This window comes from Notolepis coatsorum (genome assembly GCF_963971535.1).
Source record: "Notolepis coatsorum genome assembly, chromosome: 10".
Lineage (NCBI taxonomy): Eukaryota > Metazoa > Chordata > Actinopteri > Aulopiformes > Paralepididae > Notolepis > Notolepis coatsorum.
This window is the reverse complement of record NC_140174.1, coordinates 87,008,660-87,032,076: the sequence shown is the minus strand read 5'-3', so window position 1 is coordinate 87,032,076 and position 23,417 is coordinate 87,008,660. Positions and strand designations below refer to the sequence as shown.

Below are 23,417 nucleotides of genomic sequence, written 5' to 3'. Positions count from 1 at the left end.
GGGAAGGGCGAACACTGCCTGGTGGGGGGAAGGGCGAACACTGCCTGGTGGGGGAAGGGCGAACACTGCATGGCGGGGGGAAGGGCGAACACTGCCTGGTGGGGGAAGGGCGAACACTGCCTGGCGGGGGGAAGGGCAAACACTGCCTGGCGGGGGGAAGGACGAACACTGCCTGGTGGGGGAAGGATGAACACCGCCTTGTGGGGGAAGGGCGAACACTGCCTGGCGGGGGGAAGGACGAACACCGCCTGGTGGGGGAAGGACGAACACTGCCTGGCGGGGGGAAGGACGAACACTGCCTGGTGGGGGGAAGGGTGAACACTGCCTGGTGGGGGGAAGGGTGAACACTGCCTGGCGGGGGGAAGGGTGAACACTGCCTGGTGGGGGAAGGGTGAACACTGCATGGCGGGGGGAAGGGTGAACACTGCCTGGTGGGGGGAAGGGTGAACACTGCCTGGCGGGGGGAAGGGCGAACACTGCCTGGCGGGGGGAAGGGCGAACACTGCATGGCGGGGGGAAGGGTGAACACTGCCTGGCGGGGGGAAGGGTGAACACTGCCTGGTGGGAGAAGGGCGAACACTGCATGGCGGGGGGAAGGGCAAACACTGCCTGGCGGGGAGAAGGACGAACACTGCATGGCGGGGGGAAGGACGAACACTGCCTGGTGGGAGAAGGACGAACACTGCCTGGCGGGGGGAAGGGTGAACACTGCCTGGTGGGAGAAGGACGAACACTGCCTGGCGGGGGGAAGGGTGAACACTGCCTGGCGGGGGGAAGGGTGAACACTGCCTGGTGGGGGAAGGGTGAACACTGCATGGCGGGGGGAAGGGTGAACACTGCCTGGCGGGGGGAAGGGTGAACACTGCCTGGTGGGGGAAGGGTGAACACTGCATGGCGGGGGGAAGGGTGAACACTGCCTGGCGGGGGGAAGGGCGAACACTGCCTGGCGGGGGGAAGGGGGCGAACACTGCCTGGCGGGGGGAAGGGCGAACACTGCATGGCGGGGGGAAGGGCGAACACTGCATGGCGGGGGGAAGGGCGAACACTGCATGGCGGGGGGAAGGGTGAACACTGCCTGGCGGGGGGAAGGGCGAACACTGCATGGCGGGGGGAAGGGCGAACACTGCCTGGCGGGGCGCCGACGAACGAGAGGAGACGGTGTCCAGTGGGAATAACACACACACACGCACCTAACGCACCTCTAAAGCAACATTCCATATTCTCTCTATCTCTCCCTCCATTTCCCAAAGAGTACAGATGCCCAGGGCCATAAACACCTCAACACAACACATTCAACCAAACAACAAATATAAAATATACTGTTGCCTTTGGCAACAAACTCACATTTCTGCTTCTATGCATCTGTAAGCAAAATAAGGACACATAAGCCCCCTTTCAGACATGCACTGGACTCCCGGGTCTTAGCCGCACATTAATTGGAGCGGCTGCATGTCGACCATTTATATCAACCGTGTGCTTCTCACAGTGTTTTAGCCTGTATGATCCAATTATTAAGTGGTCACTCATAATCTGTTAAATAGGTCAGCTTTTGCTCAATAATGCTTTGAAACTGGATTTCTTTTTAGATTTTAAGATGATATGATGGCCAGTTTGCTCCGCTGTCTGAGGATGAGAGAAGCGATGTTTGCTCGCCACGCCCTCGCTCTACCAACCAAGTGCGGTATTTCCATACGTCTAAACAAGTCTCCCCTGGAGAATTGCACATCACCGTTGTGCTACATGTCCGGAAAGGCAACTCCGGGCAATACCCGCACTCGATTCCCTGCGCAATCATCCCGAGTGTCTGTGGGAAAAGGGCCATAGGTTCACAGATGTGAGAGCGGCCTCAAGGGGGGAACGCAGATTAGCACAACAAACAGACATGCAGACGTGATTAGAGCACGTTCAGACACAGACTCAAGTTAACTAAGTTGCTCAAGAAAATAACCATAGAAAATAAAATGCTGCAGTCTTATTTGATTGTATACTATAATGGTAGAATACTTGATTACTAAAACAATCGATAGCTGCAGCCCTATAGGCCGGGCCCCCTCTCTCTCAACAAATACTGAAGGTGATAGCGAACTTAAAATACTTAGCTAACCTATAAACACAGCTCAGTCAGAATGTCAATTAAATGTAATGGTGTTCTACTGAATGTAATGATGTTCTACCAGGAGCCAGGATCATGCCGTGGTGTCGAGATGGTTAGCTCTGTATCGGCAAGTGATTGTTGTTGTCGAGATGTTGAGTATAGATTGAACTGGTCTACACAAAGTGCCATGTTGTTGAGCTGCCGCTAGGGGCAGAATTGCTACGTGTGAGTGACTGACTGAATGAATGACTGGATGAATGAATGAGGATTATCAATTGAATTATTTGGGGGAAGAGGGAGTGGGGATCCAAGCAGTGCATGAATGGATTTCTTTTTTTTATATAAATTTTTTAGTGTTTATCGCTTTTTACTACTGGGCAGTCCAGTAGAGAGAGAGAGAGAGAGAGGAAGAACGGGAGACAGAGTGGGGGGAAGACATTCGGCAAATGACGCTGGGTCGGGGAATCGAACCCGGGTCGGCCGTGCGTTACATGGTTCGCCACTTGGGCGCCCGTGTATGAATGGATTTAACTCCATTGTCAACCATGATGAGACAGTTAGCTTGGTAATGAAAGCGTTACCAAAACCTAAACAGTAAATGTGGAGGCAGTGCAGTCCTCTGTGCTTTTGAATTATTAAAGGTGGATCTTATTTGGTCGGGGGGGGGGGGGGGCTTGCCCTTCCATATATAGGATTATATAGCAGGGCTAGAAATGTGTGAAGTGTGAAGATGACCTTGCACAAGCAACATTATAATTTTGTATTGAGTTTGATCGCTTAGAGTGGCTGTTTAGCTTGTAACGAAGTCTGTCAACACATCAACACAGTTTGATGAACAAGCACACAGTCAAACTTAGGACTGGCCCAAACTATTTGGATATTTAAATTTTTCTATTTTGGAAGGAATCAGTTATACCCTCAAATTTTTTCTTCATTAGGCCTAATGCATTAGTCAGTCTTTTCCTCAATTTCAATTGAATTTCAATCTGATCTTTATTGAGTATCAGAATATGATCATAGATGATGTCTATATTAGAGTCTAGAGATCATGTAAAAATAAATAGATAAATAAAAATACATGTATATTTTGGGACGGTCAATGTATACTTCAGGATGGTTTTAATATTTTTAGGTTATTAGCGCCTTTCATACAAGAATTGTCTAAATTTAAGTAATGACTGCATGGGGATAGGGAGGTATCTGGGCATGCCATATAAATTAAAAAAGGCTGTCCACATGGAGGGACACTTTATGTTCAACTCCCTTCCTCCAAATCCCTGCAATATCCTCATAGCTACGGAACGCAATTGCCAGCGGCTCTATGGACAGGTCAAAATGTATTAGGTTTAAAGGGCACCCTTAATAAGTTCCCTGTTGAAGATTCAAAGACTGACTGCTGAGAGTTGTTAAGGACTGTAGCTGTAGGGCATAAAGATAATAATTGTATCCATGCAAAAAAGTATGGTTACAATTTTCTAAAATTGTAAACAAGTACTTCCGCTCCAGTCTGATCTTCAGATATAATTGATGATAGAACTTTCTCCATTCTAGGGGCCAGAACTTTAGCCAAGATCTTAGCATTGATGTTTAAATGGTAAATGGACTGGTTTTATATAGCGCTTTACAAATTATACCTCACATTCAGCCATTCACTCACACATTCACACACCAACGGCGGAGGCAATCATGCAAGGTGCCAACCTGCTCATCAGGAGCAGTTAGGGGTTAAGTGTCTTGCTCAAGGACACTTCGACACGCTGCCAGGAGGAGCCGGAATCGAAATCAGGACCCTTCCGATTACCAGACCGCTCTACCTCCTGAGCCACTGTTGCCCCACTGTTTAATAAAGAGATTGGCCTGCAGGAGATGCACTCTGTTGGATCTTTACCTTTATTTGCAATAAGGGTGATACATGCTTCATAAATGTCAAATAAACTATGTATATCAATATAGGAGTGGCGATATTTAATGAAGCCGGTTTGATCTTCAGATATAATTAATGGTAGAATGTTCTCCATTCTACGAGCCAGAACTTTAACCAAAATGTTGGCATCAATGTTTAATAAAGAGATTGGCCTGTAGGAAGTGTACTCTGTTGGATATTTGCCTTTCACTGCAATAAGAGTGATACATGCTTAATTTATACAAGAACAACTTTAATGAGCCGTGACCGGCAGCAGGCCGTGAGATCGATCATGCTGCCCAGTAGATGAGTGATGAGGAGAAGGACAGTGAGCTCAGCCAGATGATGGCAAGAAAACGACTCTTGAATAATTCACCAGGATATCTTAGTCAGAGTGGAGTGCCAGGCTGTCTGTACTAGAGGCAGGGTTTTTCCGTTGTCCGGTAATTACCAGTTTTTGACCGGCAAAATCTGTTGAAGTCCGACATATTTAAATCTCTCCGGTCATAATGTCCGGTGAAAATAATTCCCTCTAAGCACAATTTGAATTGTATTCAAATAGTTACATTTGTTTCATTGTTGCTTCACCAAGCAGGTCTAATAATGACAACGATGTGTGTTATATTATGATATGCGTGTAGTGTTCTGATAACGACTATTGGTGAAGCGATGTCGAGATTAATTTGGTTTGGCAGCGGGAGCTAGATTTGCGAGAAGCATGCAACTGCAGAGCCGCAGAGCTGACAGTTGTGCGCGCACAGTGCAATACTCCAATTCAGCCATTCGCAATTTAGCCGTTGGGTGGGGGGCGCTGCTGAGCGGTCCTGTGACCGGACCTGAGAGCGCCGCTGGCTCTGCGGCTCTGCAGTTGCATACTATTGGTATGTACTTTGTTGGGAGGCAGAGATATAATAGTAATCGTGCAACGTTTATATTTCACTGCCAAATTTCTCAGTTCTTCGCTTGATATAATTAATACAAATGTCCAATATAACGGAATTCGTTACCTCATAAAAATGTGATTATAACACTGCTGTATTTAATGTCGGGCCGACTGCCCAGACACCTATTTAATTTAAAGTCAGCAGCAGCAAGGAGTCTCGGGACTTATTTTATTTGGAATATAATGACTGTATACGCAAAAGTAGCCTAGTTTTAAGTTAAAATATTATAAATCTACATGCCTTGAGGATGTCATTCTTTATATAGCCTGCCTATCAATTGTTTTTAAGCTCAAACTCTGACCGGAATTGATCTCATTTGTCCGGTAGAAATCTTGCAGGACACAGAGACCGGCAACAATTTTTTCTAACGGAAACCCTGATTGCCAAAAGGGCAACAGACTACCCTTCATTCCGACCTTCAGGATGGTCAATGACTGGAGCACAATGATGGAAGCTGATCTGAAATCAGCTATTATATGTTTTAGTATGCACAGCTAAAAGTAAAGTGAACTGAAAGATCCCACATGTGATCTCTGGCACACTCATCGGTAGTGTCCTAATCTGCCCACTTATTGGAGCTCAATGGTCAAAACACTGTCAAAGGTCATCGGTATGGTTATTAAACCAGATCCTATGATGGCTATTTTTGGAATAGTAGGGGACAACAATGAGGAACTCTTGGGACTAAACTCCAGATGGCAGAATGTGTCACATTGCTGCACAGAGACTGGTCCTTCTTCACTGAAAGTCTACTCATCCTAGGGCTGGGCGATAAAACGATAACGATAACTAATACCCATCAATGCACAGCGCTCTAGCATGTTCTGACTGTGAACACCTAAAGCTGAGGCTCAGACCGACCGACCGTTTTAGATTTTTGGCTCATTTTCCCTTATGTTAGAATTTTTTTTATGTAAAAATAATGGTTGCACATATAGAGGGGGGCGCCAAAACTGCACAGATAAAAAAAGAAAAAAAAAAAAAAAAAATTTAATTCGTTTTTTTTTTTTTTGCGCCCCCCTCTGGGTGGCGCTCTAGGCGACCGCCTATATCGCCTGTAGGAAGGTCCGCCCCTGGATACACCGCTTGTCGGCTAACTGCTAACGTGCGCGGACTGATGACGACATCAACTAGAGACATTCGCAGCAGCAAAACAAGTCTATTAATAGCCCGTCCATCGGCGCCGGGCATAAGAAGTTAATTAAACTTGACAGACATTATATCGACGATAATTATCGATATCGAGTTATATGAAAATAATTTTATAATTTTATCGCGATAACGTTTTTGGCCATATCGCCCAGCCCTAACTCATCCACTGCGCTGGACTCCGTGGCTAAGAGAAATTATGCAGAATCTTAAACTTAAAAAATTTAGACTCACAGTCCAGGGCTCCACTGAAGGTCTGGGGTCCATTTGTAGTTTACTTGAAGGAGAGGCTGCTGTCCCACAGTTTCGAATTTGTGTCCGTTTTTTCTTTTGTCTCATTTCTTTCAATGTCTCTGTTCTATAATATAGTGTTGGGGGGGGGGGGGGGGGGGGTCTACTGAAAGTACAACACTAGTTTTTGACTAGTGAGTATATAGTTAGATTTAAAAGTAAAAAAATACCACTAATAGCTCACATAAGTGCATTGCAAGGAAAAACAGCACAGAATGAACCCATAGTACATAACTTTAGAGAACTTTAAAGCCACAGTCAAGAGACTTACTTCCACTGTGGACAATCAATCCTACCATTACTGCCTTGATAGAAGTTTAATATACTGTATCAGACTGTTTACTTGCCACTTTTCCCCCCCCATTACTGAATAACCATTTAATGTTTAATCACTTCCATACAGCGTTTGGAAACCAGTGGTTTGGAGTTTGTTGTAACTGGGTGGTGTGCGCTTGCACACTAAATGTATTAACTATTGAAAATCAATAGTCTATTGCAGAGAGAGAGAGAAAGAAGAGAAATAGAGTGAGAAAGAGAAAGGAGAGATAGAGAATGGAGAGAGATAGATAGAGAGAAAGAGAGAGAGAGAGGTGTGGTGGGGGGACATTGAGAGGTGGGGTGGTAGTGAGAGTTTGTAGGGAGTCCCCCGAGAACACAGCACTGAGTGAGAGGAGGCAGGGCTTGGTCTGCTGGGCAGCGGTGTGTGTGTTGGTTGGGAGTAATAAAAATACAAGGCAGCTGGTGGAGAGAGAGTGGACGAGTTCAGTGAAGCGAACAGCGGTGCAGAGTCGTGTAATTGCAACTTCATGACATTTCATACAATTCTGAAGCAGCCGCCACAATTATTTTGCAGTGGTGGGCTGCCGCTGCAGAATATAATATAGAAGAAAACCCTGCCATTGGTTTACAGTGTATTTGAAAGGGTACCCTAAACACCTCTACCTTCATTTCAACCTCTGGGGTGTCACTTACAACATCGAGACGAGAGAAGGAGGCTGTAGGGGTGCGATGGAGTGAGTGGTCAGTGTGGCATTTTCATCAATTTAAAATGGTATTTTCCGCTTTTCTCCATGTCTAAGGCACATCTAGTGATGGAGGCCTATGGTACTGTTCAATAAGTACTCCTATCAGGACAAGAACACTGATGGTCCTGTCAAAAGACAAGAATAAGAAAATGTCGCCATTAACAGCCTGGTCTGCAGGCAGCAGAGTGGAAAGGTGCTACTGGGGCCAGAGAAACAAAGCAGCCATGTGTTGTGTGACCACTAAACAACCGTCCAAACCTCCCATCACCTCCTCTATGCCTCCTTATCTGTTCCCTCCAGATGCACCAGCCCTCCACCCCAGCTCCAGCCCTCCACCCAAGCCAGTTGACTAAACAGCCTTGATGAAAAAAGGAGCCAGCCTCCTCATATCTTTCCTTGGAACTAACCACACAAGTTTCAAAACTGGCTTCGGTCATAATGTATCCTTTATATCGGCAGCATGGAAATCCATCAACATGGCAGCAGAATTGCTTGTGAGGCTCTTAAAGAGGGCCAGGAATTCTACTATAGCTTTGTTCTATAATTATTACGAGGCACATGACAAGGGCAAAGCCTAATGTCCCACGAGAGAGTTCCCTTAGTGTTCTGACTGTGACAGTTTATGTTTTATTTGGCTCTTTACTCGTCTCTGGATGGAAGGTAATGTAATGACTGAGGTTAGAGTAGAGACAGCTTAAATCTTCAGGGATTTTCATCCATGTCAGATGAGTGGTTAAAACAAATTAGTTAATTTTTTTTTTAAACCAGGTGTCTCCATTTCAAGGTGCCAAGATTGTTTGGACAGACTGAGCCATTATTAAAATAACTATATATATATATATATATATATATATATATATATTTTTTTTAAGATACATTTTTGAGCATTTATTGCTTTTTTCATGGTCAGACATGACCGACAGATGAGAAGAGGATGAACGGGAGAAGAGGCGCAACAAATGTCACCGGGAGCGGGAGGCGAACCCGGGACGGCCGCGTAGGTGTGCGAGGCACTTCTATGCGGTGCACCACAAGGGCGCCCACGCCAGGCAATGTTTAAAGAAACTTGAGCCCATCCTTTTTTTTGATCCACTTTTTCTCCCATTTTTCCATATTTTCTCCCATCCCAATTTCGTATCATCCAATTCAACCCTCCCCTGTCACGAACGCTGTTTCTTGCCTCCCACAAGCCGGCTGCAATGTGGACTAAGTCATACATAGCACAAGTCCCCTCCGGTACTTGAGGTAACAGCAGTCGCATCTTTTCACCTGCGCAGCTCGATCTCTCAGTGTCGAGGAGTAACGCGTGGGAGGCTCACGCTGCCCCCGACACTTCCTGATTCTACTGCGCAGGCGCACCAACCGACTTGTAGGAGTCGCTTGTTCACAACGTTCGATCCCCACCCTTCAGTTTTCCCTCCCCGTAATACGGCCAATGTGTATTACTGCGGACGACCAGCCAAACTGAAAAACAATGTGGAGAGCTGGATTCGAACACGCGAATCCTAGCGTCTCCACACTGGTGGCGAGTGCCTTGCCCACTACACCACCTAGCCGCCCTAACTTGAGCCCATCCTATAGTTCTTCATGCACACCACGGTAAAGCAACATGGTGGGGAGGTTACCTGCAGGTTGTTGAGGGGCTCCATCTTCATCACAGGCCCCACGGTGTTGAGGGGGAGGCTGACTTCCATGGTCTGGTTTGGGCTGAGGGGCGTGAGGACCTGGAGGGGGCCGGCAGGGGCGAGACCGAAACTGCAAACAGAACCCCGGAGGAGAGACAACGTCACAACCATGTGGTGACAACAACAAAGTTAAGATTGAGGGCCATGTCTGATGCCTTCACTTACCCACTAGTTAGAATAGCATAGAATAAAATACAACTTTTGTAGTTCAGTTGAACTCGTCAGAACTTGCAAGTGGGTTTGGGTAAAAGTATCAGCTAAATCAGTGTTCCCAAAGTGGGGGTCGCGAGCCGCCGTGGGGGGGGGGGGGGGGGTCGCCAGATGGTTTCCAAAAAAAACTCAGGCCACTGAACTTAGAAGCAGGCCAGGCCAATAGTTAGATAACCTAGGTGGGGAACAACCAGGAGATCACTGCAACCCACACAAGTTGGATCTCTCACACACACACACACACACACAAAGGGAGCCGCATGTGATTGGTGGAGGCGGGACCCTTACAAAAAACTGAAAATCCATCAAAATCAGTGTTGTTGCTAATCATGCTAGCCTGTTTTTTAACAATAATTTGTGATGCCATCACAAACACTGGCATTTAAAGGGTACAAATAAAAATATTCCTACACCAGAATGCAGGAAATGAAGTCTTTGTAACAAAACATTTCCTGGTGGGGGACCCCCAGACCCCCTGCTTAAAAAGTGGCTATATTTCCTGGCCTGAATGATTTCCCCAGTCCGGCCCTGGTTAAAAGCCTCCAATGCTTATTAGTGTGTGTGCGTTTGAACGTTTGCATGTTTCAACCATACCAAAAAAAGATTTTTTTACCTCCTATAATAGTTGGGGTCGCAGCTCTCTGACACTGTTATTTCGGGGGTCGCAGCCTGAAAACTTTGGGAACCCCTGAGCTGAATGACCAAATGTAATGTATGGACTGCATTTATGTAGTGCTTTTATCCAAAGCGCTTTACAATTTGTTACTCACATTTTGCCCATTCACTCACACATTCACACGGCGGATGCAACCATGCAAGCTGCCAACCTGCTCATCAGGAGCAATTAGCGGTTAAGTGTCTCGCTCAAGGACACTTCGACACGCTGCCTGGGAGCAGCGTGAATCGACCTGGGAACCTCTGGATTACCAGACGACTGCTCTACGTCCCGAGCCCCTGTTGCCCCCTTTGAGTGTTCATTAAAAAGAGTGCTCTGACCTGTTTCTGTTGAACTGGACGGCGAAGTCGGTCATGACACTCATGGCCTTGTTAGTGAAGGTCATCTCCATCTGGATGACTCCAGCACGCCGAGCGAAGGTGCCAGAGATCTCCAGACCCTTGGCCTTCATGGCTGGCAGCCACACCTGAGAACACACATCGTCAGTACTGTGATTTATTCGGCTATGTGTCAATAACACCAAGGCAACGCAGTTGACCGCCGCCATCTCAACTGCTACCTCTACATTAGTCTGCATGGACTACAACATATGACGTATATCATGCCAGTTAGGGTACCTTGTCTATACTTCACTGTTACCCTGCCCATACCTGTACCTCCCCTCCCCCTCCTGCTATGATGCCTGAATAAAGGGAATATGTGCTGCGGTCAGGCAAGCGCCTCCGCATACATGCAGCAAGAACAGAGAGACTCCAACTCAGCTTCTTCCCCCAGGCCATCAGAACACTGATCTCTCCACACACAAGTACACACACACATCCTCACTTACACTCTCACACACACTACAAAAGAGGTCACTTAAAAAAAAACATAACTGTATATTATTGTATATAGTACTCATTACCTTTCATTCTTAACCCATTGCTCGCCAATGACTTGTTAACACGTCATTCTCCGCCATGGGTAATCTGCCAATGACGCCTTAACACGTCTTTGAGATCAATATTTCATATTTTCGTCATGGTATTCACATTTCACCCACGGAGTCTTTGCTGGTGCTGTAGGACTCCGCTCAACTCTGCAACGCTTCAATACCGCCACCTGGTGGCCGATCGGCGAGTTGCCAAAACCGGAAGTGGCCGGAAGTGCTTAGTCCGTCCCCTATTCCGTCCGACTCTATCCAGACACCGTGGATATCGATCCGTTGCCATAACTCAATAAACAACATGATTGGACGTATATTAGTATTATACAAACCGGAACTGGATCACCTAGATCAACATCACATAACTGGGATCTGTTTGCGCCAGTGTGATCGCCCAACGGTAAGAGGAAGCTGCCGTAAGTTTCAGCGTTTTTGATTATTATTATCCATACAAACTGCTCTGATCTATACATCACCCATACTACATGAATCATTTAACGTCGGTCATTGAATTATAAACGACCCCCCCCCCCCCCCCCCCCCTCCGGTCACCAGCAGATGACCAGTCATGACGTTTAGGATCATGTACAGTTGAAATTTTGTATATAACGTTGATCGGTATCAAACTGCATTTGATCATCTAATATATGCATTTATTAGGGATGGGTACCGAATTCGGTACTTTTGAGGTACCGAACCGAAACACGTCGGTACTACCGAGTATCGATTCAAGTGAGATACCGGAATTTTTTTTTTTTTTTACCTTTTTTCTTTTCATGTCAACGTTCACACGCACAATATATGCTTACCTAGGATTTGACTTGATTCAACAACAAAGCAGTCGGAGCAATGGCAAGCCGAAAACTGTCGAAATTGTAGTTATTTGAAGTTTGGATAATTTTTTTCACGACTGAGGTAAGTAAATTAAATTTCTTGAGACTAAAGTACCGAAAAAAGGTACCGTTGGGTACCGGTATCGATTCACAGGTACCGGTACCGTATCGGTTCAAATGTGAAAGGTACCCATCCCTAGCATTTATGGCTATATCTCACGTTCTATGAAATACAGCAGAAAACGATAAAAACATATTTATACTATTTTAGTATGAATGTGTGAATGAAAATGTAAAACGTTCCTACATCCTGAACGATAGATAATTGATGTTGAATGGGCCATAGTAATGTCAATTTAGCAATACAATTTAAAAAGTTATAGCCCTGCAAAGAAGGTGAACATCTCCATAGACAAATAGCGCTGGCAGAGAGGCTACAAGGATGGATATAAGCTCCGGCAGAGAATGGGTTAAGCTTAGCATTGTATTGCATTTTATTCGTATTACTTTTTATCATGTCTATTTTATTATCTATATTTTTGCACAATCAAGGCGGGCATGGCCCCCTTCATTTCACTACATGTCTCGTGTATGTACTGTATGTGACAAATAAATCTCTTGAATCTTGAATCATATTCCATCACAGTGCATGGAGCCTCACCGTCTTGGTGGGGACGTAGGCTCCCATGGGCATGCCAACTCCACCTCCCAGGTCAAACAGGTCACTCAGGCCTCCGCCCACGGGAGCGTTGAGGGAAGCAGGCATTACAGAAGGAGGTGCCCCGAAGCCGGCCCCCATCTGGAGAACGCGAGAACCATAGAAGATGTTGAGGGAAGTCATACAGACGTTCTGTAGAGTAACAGTATACTGAGGCAGCGAGCTGTGGAAAGTGTTGTGAAACTATGATGACTTACTGCAGGGCTTCCTCCGATATCTCCACCGAGCTGAGGGGGGAGAAGAGCACAAGTCAGGTTATCCCTTATTGCCGGGTGAAACACTATTCTGGGACGTCTAAGGAGGGTTGATGAAGGAGCGCGAGAGAGGAAGACAAAGTGTTTGTGATTAATGATGACTATGGGTTGAGACTGTAAAAAGGGTATGAGAAACCGGAGGGGCGATATCAGTACAGAGCGGAGAACTGTACGTATATACGGTTTCCACTGACCTCCCGAATGCTCGGTATGCAACGAGCTGAGCAGCTAGCGAAAGCTTTGGTCAAATGCTACTCATTGAGAGGCCAAGCGTGAGAGGTGAGAGTAGCAGCACTACTATGGTGAATATGTAAGGTTAGGGGTACAAGTGGACTAATATGCAACAACCTAGGGCTGGGCGATATGTTCAAAATATGACATCAAGATATTTAAAAATTTGAAGGTATAATAATCATATTTGACAGTATTTGTTTTTTTCAGTGCAAAATTACAGTTGTGTATATATATTGTTGATGACGGTGATGTAAATTAAGCATATTTACTCTGTAGCTTCGTTATATATATATAACTGCTATGCACATTACTGTTACTTTGGCTATACCTCCGAGCCCTAGAACAACCTTGACAAAGTTGTAAACTACCAACAATAGGACACTATTGAGACAACAAAATACAATACAAAAAGCAAGATTTCCCAACATCTCAGAAGAGTGTGGGGAAATAGAACACGTGGGGAAAAGAAGGCACAAGGAGACTGCTGAGGAAGACCGGCTATCGGTCACGGCAGGATTCTAGATGGAGCTTTACTGGTCCCAGATCCCCTGGACCAACCTCAGTGGGGCTGTAATCTGTGGGTGACGGGGGCTGAGGAGACTGAGGGGTGTCCGTCCGCGGGGGAGTGTATGGCTGATGGACAGATGAGACACACCGCAGAGCCCAGTGATCAGACACGAGAAGAGACTCTGGGGCTCAGGGGGGAGGGGACATGCTTTCGGAGGGTAAGGAACGGAGGGACACACACGGAGCCGCCACGTGTGACACAGACAGACGTGTGAGAAAACCCAAGAGGTGAGGAGAACATAAGAGAACACAAGAGAACACAAGAGAACACAAGAGCACAGACAGAACAGCTAAAAAAGGACGTGATCCAGTGCATCTCTTAAAGTAATCAAGTGGTATTGACGTGTAACTCCCTGTAGTTACCGGTTCAGACTCGTCCCCCATCTGCAGGTGTAGCGTTGGAACGGAGAGGGGAAAAGTACACAAGGGTCAAAAGAACGAAAAAGCAGGTGTAAGCAGAATACAAAGAGGGGGGGGAATCAATAAGCTAAAGAGCAGTTGAACAAGGACAAGCACAGCGGTTTGTCCCGACAATTCATTTATCGTTTTTTTATTTAACCTTAACCAGGAAAAAAAGTCTCATTGAGATTAAAATCTCTTTCAACGAGAGCGTTCTGGCTAAGACAGGGGAACATAAATTACCCTTTTGTCCCAATTGTCTCGTCAGTCAATATGGCACGCCGCCGCTGCTTATTGGCCACGGTTTGTCATTTGATGATAACCACCTGCTAGTTGATTACAACCACCCATCGTCACTCACAACATTAAACGCCTGCGACGGAACGCCGTGAGGAGAATAGAGGAGCACCTACCAGGCTGTCCAGTCCTCCTCCGAGCAGGTCCATGGCCCCCAGCTGCATGCCGGAGGTGGCGGGTGGTGGCCCGGTGCTGGCGGGGGGAGCCAGGTCCAGGTTAAGGAGGTCACCCAGGAGGTCTCCCTGGGACGGGATGACCGCGGGGGGGGCCTCGGAGGCGGCAGCAGCAGCGCCTGTGTCTGGGCTCTCTGCACTCTCCCCTCTGGAAGAGAGAGAGAAGAGAGGGGGGGGGGGGGGGGGGGGTCAGGACATTTGAACAATTTGGTTTAAATCTACTATAAACTATACAGTGCATCCGGAAAGTATTCATACCCCTTGACTTTTTCCACATTTTGTTATGTTAGAGCGTATTCACACACTTTGCTATGACACTCGAAATTTAGCTCAGGTCCATCCGGTTTCCTCTGATCATCCTTGAGATGTTTCTACAACGTGATTGGAGTCCACCTGTGGTAAATTCAATTGATTGGACATGATTTGTAATGGCACACACCCGTCTATATAAGGTCCCACAGTTGACAGTGCATGTCAGAGCACAAACCTCAAAGGAATCGTCTGTAGACCTCTGAGACAGGATTGTAACGAGGCACATAGCTGGGGAAGGGTAAAAAAATTATCTGCAGCTTTGAAGGTGCCAAAGAGCACAGTCGTCTCCATCATTTGCAAATGGAAGAAGTTCGGAACCACCAGGACTCTTCCTAGAGCTGGCCGCCCGGCCAAAATGAGCCATTGGGGGAGAAGGGCCTAGGTCAGGGAGGTGACCAATAGCAAGAACCCGATGGTCACTCTGACAGAGCTCCAGTGTTCCTCTGTGGCGATGGGAGAAACTTCCAGAAGGACAATCATCTCTGCAGCACTCCACCAATCAGGCCTTTACGGAAGCCACTCCTCAGTAAAAGGCACATGACAGCCCGCATGGCGTTTGCCAAAGCACCTAAAGGACTCTCAGACCATGAGAAACCAAATTGTCTGGTCTTCCAACAGGACAACGACCCTAAGCACACAGCCAGGATAACAAAGGAGTGGCTTCGGGACCCGTCTGAATGTCCTCGAGTGGCCCAGCCAGAGCCCAGACTTGAACCTGATTGAACATCTCTGGAAAAATCTGAAAATGGCTGTGCACAGACCTCTCCATCCAACCTGATGGAGCTTGACACAATCTGCAAAGAAGAATGGGAGAAACTGCCCAAAAATAGGTCTGCCAAGCTTGTAGCATCATACTCGAAGACTTGATGCTGTAATTGCTGCCAAAGGTGCTTCAACAAAGTATTGAGTAAAGCGTGTGAATTTTCACTTTGTCATTATTGGGTATTGTGTGTAGAATTTTGAGGGGGAAAAAATATTTAATCCATTTTGGAATAAGGCTGTAACATAACAAAATGTGGAAAAAGTGAAGGGGTATGAATACTTTCCGGATGCACTATATATGTTACTTATCTCAAACCCACCCTCTTTTCTTGATCCTCTGTGATCGGAGGATCAAGAAAATAGGGCAGGGCTTGAGATGAGTCAATTAGCTGCATTTAATGCAAGACTAAACTGAATTCAGTTGACTCTACCCTCAGAACACGGCAGAACTCTGCTGATAATATAAATTCACAGCCGTTCACTGGGTGCAGCGTGTTCCACTTGAAGCGGGACAAGAGGGGAAGCGGACGCGCAGCTCAACTGCAGTGATTAGTCTATGACTCAGCAAACCGCAGAAAACTCGCAATAAAAAAAGAGCGTCAACATGGGAGCTCCACTTCAGTAAATAAACCCTCCACCCAGAAAAACCCATCATCAGTTCAGGTGTGACTCACGATCCGGTGCGGGCGGGGAGCCTCTTGTGAATCACGCCGCGGCTGCCCTCCACGAAGGCGCTGGGGGGCTTGTGGTAGACGGAGGCCAAGGTGCCGATGTGGCAGATCAGCTCCTCCAGCAGCGTGGGCTCAATCAGGTCCGTCTCCTCGGAAATCAGCGGCTTTTCGGCCAGAACCACCTCCTTGGCGGCGGCGGGGTCCGTGGACAGCAGGCGCCAGTAGATGTAGCCGCGGTCCCTCAGGTCTGGATTGTCCGAGTCCTGGAGAGATGGAGGGATGATGAGTTTAGTGATGTAGTGTGCGTGTATAATGAATACTCTGTGCTTATTTCCCCTGGTAGCGGAGTGGGCAGAGAATGGATGAGATCTACACAGGAGTCGAGGGCTTGGCCTCAGGGTAGTGCCAGCACTCGGATGAAGCGTAAGGGAGATGGGCACATCATCGGAGCCTGGCAACAATAGATATTTTTTTATCTAGGATTTAATACGCATTTCATGGCCATACTGGCAAGAAATTCACCAAGATTACTATGGAAGAAGTAATTCCATTCAAATTGTTAGGGGGAACTGATTGGCTAATTACCATACTGCTAGCTTTGCAGTAAGCACAGACATTTCCCCCCCAGCACAGACATTTCCCCCCCACACACATTTAAGCGTGCTACAGAGATCACAACATAGAAGTAACGTCAAAATCCAATACACCTTTAAGACATATCAAAACCTTTCTAAGACCTAACATTCTGATTAGACCCCACAGGAACCCTGTTGGAAGTAAGATCCATATTGATAGGTCATGAAATCTTAAATATAGAGAATATTTAAGGCTCAGACAGAATAATCCTAGGAGCGTTCAGAAAAAAAGAAACCCCGAAGAATTAACATTCAATGTTAACTTTTAGCTAGTCCAACAGTCTGAAGATTTTGAAGGCTTATCGTGAGCTAAATGCCAATATATATATATATATATATATATATATACTAGACACTTATGGGCATTATTACATAACATACTAATCACATTAATAATTCAAACGCATGCAATTTCCATAACAAAGGGAACCCTGTTTGAAAACATAATTTTTTAAATATTTTATAAGCCATTATATATATCTTAACTATATATCTTATAAGCTACAGTATATAGGTTAAAGTGGCGAGAGCTGAACTGAAGCTATTTCGGGGACAAATATGAACATCAAGACCTGGTTTCCCAAAGTAGGCTCATTCACAGCAGTTGAGACTTCTGGGTTGATATTATGCAAGCCTGCCTAACTAATGCTTCTTGCTTTATCAAACTCAATTATATCAAGTACAATAATAATCACATTATAAGAACACAGGAAAAAGCAACAACAACAGAAAAACACACATGACTCAATATTGACAACATCTGGTTCACAGGATTAATTCAATGGATCATCATGCTCAGTAAATTAATGCAGGTTTAGTCTGCAGGAGGCAATGAGATACAAGTGGCGACAGGCGGCTCCAACACAACACAGTATTACAGCCAACTGTGCCTTATTGGCTTTGAGTTTCAGAGCAGAACAATTGTACTTATATATTCTTTAATTGTGCCTGCTATCATCACATTGTCCAACACTTCCAAAGATCAGGATGCCTATTCAACGTCCAACGTGCCACACTCTGGTATGATGATCATGGCCTTTTAGTTTGTCAATAAGTGGATTTGAACTGGTTTGTCCGATACATGGACAGTGGCTGTAAAGGACCACTTGAGATGTGTGAGAGTGTGGGATTTTACCGGAGTTCGATACCCGTAGGTCTACATAAATCTGTCCCCATGGGCGCTAGGGATGGGTACCGAATTCGGTACTTTTAAAAAGGTACTTACCGAAACACGTCGGTACTACCAAGTATCGATTCAAGTATTTTTTTACACTTATTTGTATTTTTCTTTTACCTTTTTTCTTTTCATGTCAACGTTCACACGCACAATATATGCTTACCTAGGATTTGACTTGATTCAACAACAAAGCAGTCGGGGCAATGGCAAGCCGAAAACGGTCGAAAGTGTAGTTATTTGAAGTTTGGATTTTTTTTTCACGACTGAGGTAGGTAAATTACATTTTTAGAGACTAAAGTACAGAAAAAGGTACCGTTGGGTACCGGTATCGATTCACAGGTACCGGTACCGTATCGGTTAACATGTGAAAGGTACCCATGCCTAATGGGCGCACCGTAGATCAATACAGCTGGAAGCGCCTGTTAATGTAGCCGGCAGCAGGAAAGTTTGATGCGTCTTTTGTATCGCTTTGTATTTCTGTGCGACTTTTATCCTTTTGTATGTGTTGATGTGTTTTTAAACAGAAGAAAGGACCATTCGAATTATGTTTTGCATTCCTTGGAGAGCGCAGCAAGTTATGCTTTGTTGTTTATTGATTATGGTTGTAACTTTGTAAATGAATGATTTTATGTCTGTGTAGTAATGTAATCCTTGTAGTTTGATACCAATGTATTGTTATAATTATATAATTAGTGTTTGTACTGTACTGTGGAAACTATTATGTGAAATGTTTGTTTGTCCGTTTATGTACGTTTCCAATGCAGTTTTCACGGTGCTAAAGATGACGTCACGGATTGGAATTAAATAAAGAACTTCTTATCAGTCGAGACTGTCGTTTGGATCCAAGGGCTGTAACAGTGGCCGATGCACAATGTCTACAAGCGTTCAGGATCTTTTTGTAGTTTTGATGAGATATGCAAAAAATTTAATCTCACCAAGTCCTCATATTATTTTTACGCACAGTTATTGGCATGTTTGAAGGCTCATGGTGTTCCATTAAGGATACCAATTGTACACCACAGGTACCACAAATTCTTCTATGAAAGAGAGACATCGAGAGGTTTTGTTTCAGATTTTTATCATCAATTACTAACGGCCTCGTATGAAACCCTACATCTAGACTCAGTCTGGAGGAGGGATATACCAGACCTGGAGATAGACTTTGACTGGCAAGAAGCCTGGGCAAATGTACGCCTTGCATCAAGGAACCCGGACCATCAACAAATCAATCTTAACTATATTCACAGGACATACTTAACTCCTATAAGACTGAACAAAATGGGTCTTAAACAAGACTCCAAATGCTCCTTATGTACAAATGGGGACGAAGGGACATTTATGCACATGTACTGGGACTGCCCACCAGTTAAGATATTTTGGAAAGAAGTGACCCAGCAATTGTCAAATCTCTTAACTCTTGATATACCTGTACACCCCTCTGTATTACTGCTGAATGATGTCTTTGAGCATGCAGTACCTCCACAGCTAAAGAGATTGGTTTTATCCGGTATCACAGTGGCTAAAAAGCTGATAGCATCACGATGGTTTCAACCGGAAAAAATTTGCCGTAAGGTCTGGATTCTTACATATCTCGATGTGATTTATCAAGAAATATCAACAGCTAGAATTTTGGGTCTCAATGAATCCAAAATGGCAATGTGGTTAGAAGTGGTGGAGAGAATAAAAGCCAGCATATAATGGTAGTGTCTGGTTAGGAACTAATTATAATGGTTGGATTATCCAATGGGGGGTCCGGGAGAGGGGGGTACGAGCTGGAGCATATGTGTATTTGTATATCCTATTGTGTGTTGTCATGTTTGTTTATGTGTTTGTTTAAAAAATAATAAAAAAATAATACAAAAAAAAAAGCGTTCAGGATCATTTACTGGGTTTCAGGGTGAAAGCCATGGAGAAGATAGATATGCACTCCGCAGGCTTTGGGCGCTGGTTGGACTGGCCGCCGAGCTGGAGCGAATGGACCAGTGGTCCCTGAGACATGAGACAGCCTGTCACAGAGCCCACTGTATCTGTGGAGGCCGAGGCCATTCATTACCAGAGTCTGGCCATGTTGTGGCCACCTTATCATAGTGAGGCACAAGCCACTGACACTCTAGAGCTCGTAAACAGCTCTGGTGGAGGTCATAATGACGCATAATGACTGATAACACACACTCTAAAAGCACTACATGACGCATAATGACTGACAACACACTATAAAAACACTACAACCCTGGTCTTTCGCTGCATTAATCACATTTTGATATTTTGTAGCCTTGGGCATGATTGTTGTTCCCAACTCAACATGACGCCCTCCTCCCCCTCGCACACAAAATATCCAATCCTTGGCACAACTGCACTGTAAAGCCCATCTATGATTATATTGACAGCTCATCCACTAATATTTGAATCTTATATTAGGGATGCACCGATCTGATATTGATATCGGTTATTGGTCCCGATATGACTAAAATAACTGGATCGGGTATCGGTAAAAAAATATATATATATCGTTTTTTTTATATAATAATATAATATCATAATACCGGTAAATTAAATAAATAACAATTCAGTACATTTATATCTGTGTTCATTTGTTACATTTTGTTTCACTAAGTTAGGAAAGTAATGTCTGATGTTGCCTTGCACAAAAGAATGATCCCAGTCTCTTCCACACAGTGAGGCATACAGTTTATTAATTGAACAACAGGTATCGGATCGGTACTCGGTATCGGCCGATACCCAAAGCCCAGGTATCGGTATCGGGACTGAAAAAGTCTGACCGGTGCATCCCTATCCTATATGGCAGTGGTTCTCAACTGGTCTAGCCTCGGGACCCAACATTTTCTTTAGTCATTAAGTCGCAACCCAAATTTTTGAACCACTATGATTTATTTCCACTTTTTTTTTTTTTTTGCAGTAATACACAATCTTTCATGCACTGTTAAAAACATGAAATAAACACAAAAAGTGCAACAAAAGTGCAACTAGGGCTAAAAACCCAATGAAATAAAATAATAATAAATAATATATGCTTCTTAGCAGATTTCATAGTTTAACATAACAGACCTAAGTTTGGGGGAACTAATGGGATAACTGGGGTTGCAACAAAAGTGCAACTAGGGCTAAAAACAATGAAATAAAATAATAATAATAAATAATATATCCTTCTTAGCAGACTTCTTAGCTTAACATCCCATGGAACTAATGGGATAACTGGGGATGTTGTTTGCTCCTGACAAGAGTCTCAAAGTCTGGGGTGATGGTAGACAAAGCAACTCTGAGGTCATGCTCAATGTCCAATCTGTTCCTCTGCTTCATCTTCAGCTGGACCAGAGCTGAGAAGCCACTTTCACAAAGATAGGTAGTACACACATCCGCGACCCACTCAAAATGGCCCCGCGACCCACTCTTGGGTCGCGACCCACCAGTTGAGAAACACTGCTATATGGGATTTGATCCGTGCATGGAAACATCTCGCTCACCTGCGTGGCCAGGCCGAGCACCTGCTGCACCAGCTCCTGGGTCTCCGTGGGCTTCTTCAGGAACAGCTTGACGATGGCCGTCAGGAGCTGCAGCTGCACCTGGAGGGAGGAGAGAGTGGGCACAGCGTGTGAGTCATCGCTCAGTCCCCCACCGGCACGACTTACTGCCATCACAATCACAAAGCTCTTTATTGCCCAAGTAGTTTAACCCTTTCACTACCACAATACAGAAGGTTATTCTTACCCAACTGTCTGTAGTGGAAATGGCAGCGGTGATACACATACCACATAGTCCTGCATGTATCATCAAATGCGCATGTCGTGTGAAATGTATGCGTGCCATTATTACTATCAACTGTAATAATTGTGGAATATTACTATAATGAGCTGTATGTGTATGAACCAAGCATCTCACTGTAATGTACCTGTACTTTATTAGTGACAATAAACGACTACTACTACTACTACTACTAGTGTGGTAGTGAAAGGGTTAAACACATACAAGGAATTTAGATTTGGTCGTTTGGCGCGACATTAACGGACAGACAATTACGGTGGAATAAAATAGAAGGTTGGATAAGATAGAAATGGAATATAAATTAAATTCAAATCGATGCACAATAGGATAAAATTTATAAAATAAAATAGGCCAGGGCTATACAATTGTGCACAGTATGATCAAGTATATACACTAATTAGAATACAAATAACAATACAGTGGGATGGAATATTTACCAGGGCTGTGCAATTGAGCAGTAATGTGCAAAAAAATGAACAGTGAAGTATGAACAAGTATACAGGGATACAGGCCCTATGAGCAAAGATTTGATTCGACATAGTTGCGAGGGAAAGAACGTCAACTCCCAGTTAAAAGTTTGTCTTTTCTTCTTACATCCATTTTCACACTTTAGAAAAAAAATATGTATGCCACACCTCAAAAGAGTACTGTGAAGACAACCTCTGCCGAGAACAGACCGACACCCACTGATTAAAGCTATGCATTAAAGCGGACATTCAAAATTATGATTCATAATTCCACATGTCATTGTGAGAGACAAGGGGGAAATTCTGCTAAAGGTATTGCTGTTTAAGGAGACTTTCCGAGTTATATTGCAGTGAGGCTATTATGACGATCATATATCATTTTAATTCAAAACTAAAGAGCACGAGGTAGAGAAAACCTCAGTCAGGGTTCACTTTTCAAGTTTCATTCCAACTTCATTTCCCCTTAACACTTTGAGTTCCGGCGACGTGTTATGTCGTTATTTCATATTTTCATTTCCCGTTGGTACAGCAGCCCCTCTAGGAGCTCCGATGGGAAAATACCGCCCCCTATCGTCTATCCCTGTGTAACTGCAGGCCATTCGATTACACTGGTGGATGTGTGGGGGGGGGGGGGCCTACTGGCTCCACTATGCTGGCGAGCCGTCTGATGAAGAGGGAAGTGATCACGAGATGGAAAGCAGCCTGGAATATATATATTTACAGCAGCCAATAATCAATCAATAAACGCGCTCGATATTTGGAATGGTGATCAGGAATTGGAATAATCTTTTTGGAGAACATCTGATCTAAGGTAAGGAGTCTATGTTACCAGTTTTAGGATAATCAGAGCTGTTTTCACTGAGATAACAGCGTGTCCCGTATGTGTATACGTGTGTGTACGTGTGTGTGTGTGTGTGTGTGTGTGTGTGTGTGTGTGTGTGTGTGTGTGTGTGTGTGTGCTGTTGAGGAAATAAGATAATCGATTTCTCAGCTCGCTTCCATAGCGTGCATAAGTACACATATACTATCGATAATGTTGACAATAATGAGTGTGCTCTCCCGTCATCCATTCAGAGTGATTGACTGACACCAGCTGAGTGATGGAGTCATTAATACCAGCTGAGTGTGTGTATATAAGAGCGACCTTCACAAATAAAAATGTTGCTTCCTTGATACACGGATTCTGTCTCTCAGCGTTTTATTCCTTCTCTCTATATACCGTATAGTCCAGGTTA

The 23,417-nt window shown here is 44.8% G+C and overlaps 1 protein-coding gene across 4 annotated transcripts in view; it reads right to left on the bottom strand.

Moving 5' to 3' along the window:
- ap1b1 (adaptor related protein complex 1 subunit beta 1) overlaps positions 1 to 23,417 on the bottom strand; it is an 83,006-nt gene that overhangs the window by 22,647 nt on the left and 36,942 nt on the right. For 3 of the 4 annotated variants that reach the window (XM_084323296.1, XM_084323297.1, XM_084323294.1), the window contains exons 12-19: positions 21,418 to 21,516; positions 16,127 to 16,386; positions 14,322 to 14,526; positions 13,873 to 13,893; positions 12,652 to 12,681; positions 12,398 to 12,535; positions 10,299 to 10,444; positions 9,033 to 9,162 (exon numbers count right to left, since the gene is read on the bottom strand). In XM_084323296.1, coding sequence (XP_084179422.1) covers positions 9,033 to 9,162; positions 10,299 to 10,444; positions 12,398 to 12,535; positions 12,652 to 12,681; positions 13,873 to 13,893; positions 14,322 to 14,526; positions 16,127 to 16,386; positions 21,418 to 21,516 — 1,029 coding nt within the window. The remainder of the gene's footprint in view (positions 1 to 9,032; positions 9,163 to 10,298; positions 10,445 to 12,397; positions 12,536 to 12,651; positions 12,682 to 13,872; positions 13,894 to 14,321; positions 14,527 to 16,126; positions 16,387 to 21,417; positions 21,517 to 23,417) is intronic. The other variant, XM_084323295.1, reaches the window with a different exon arrangement.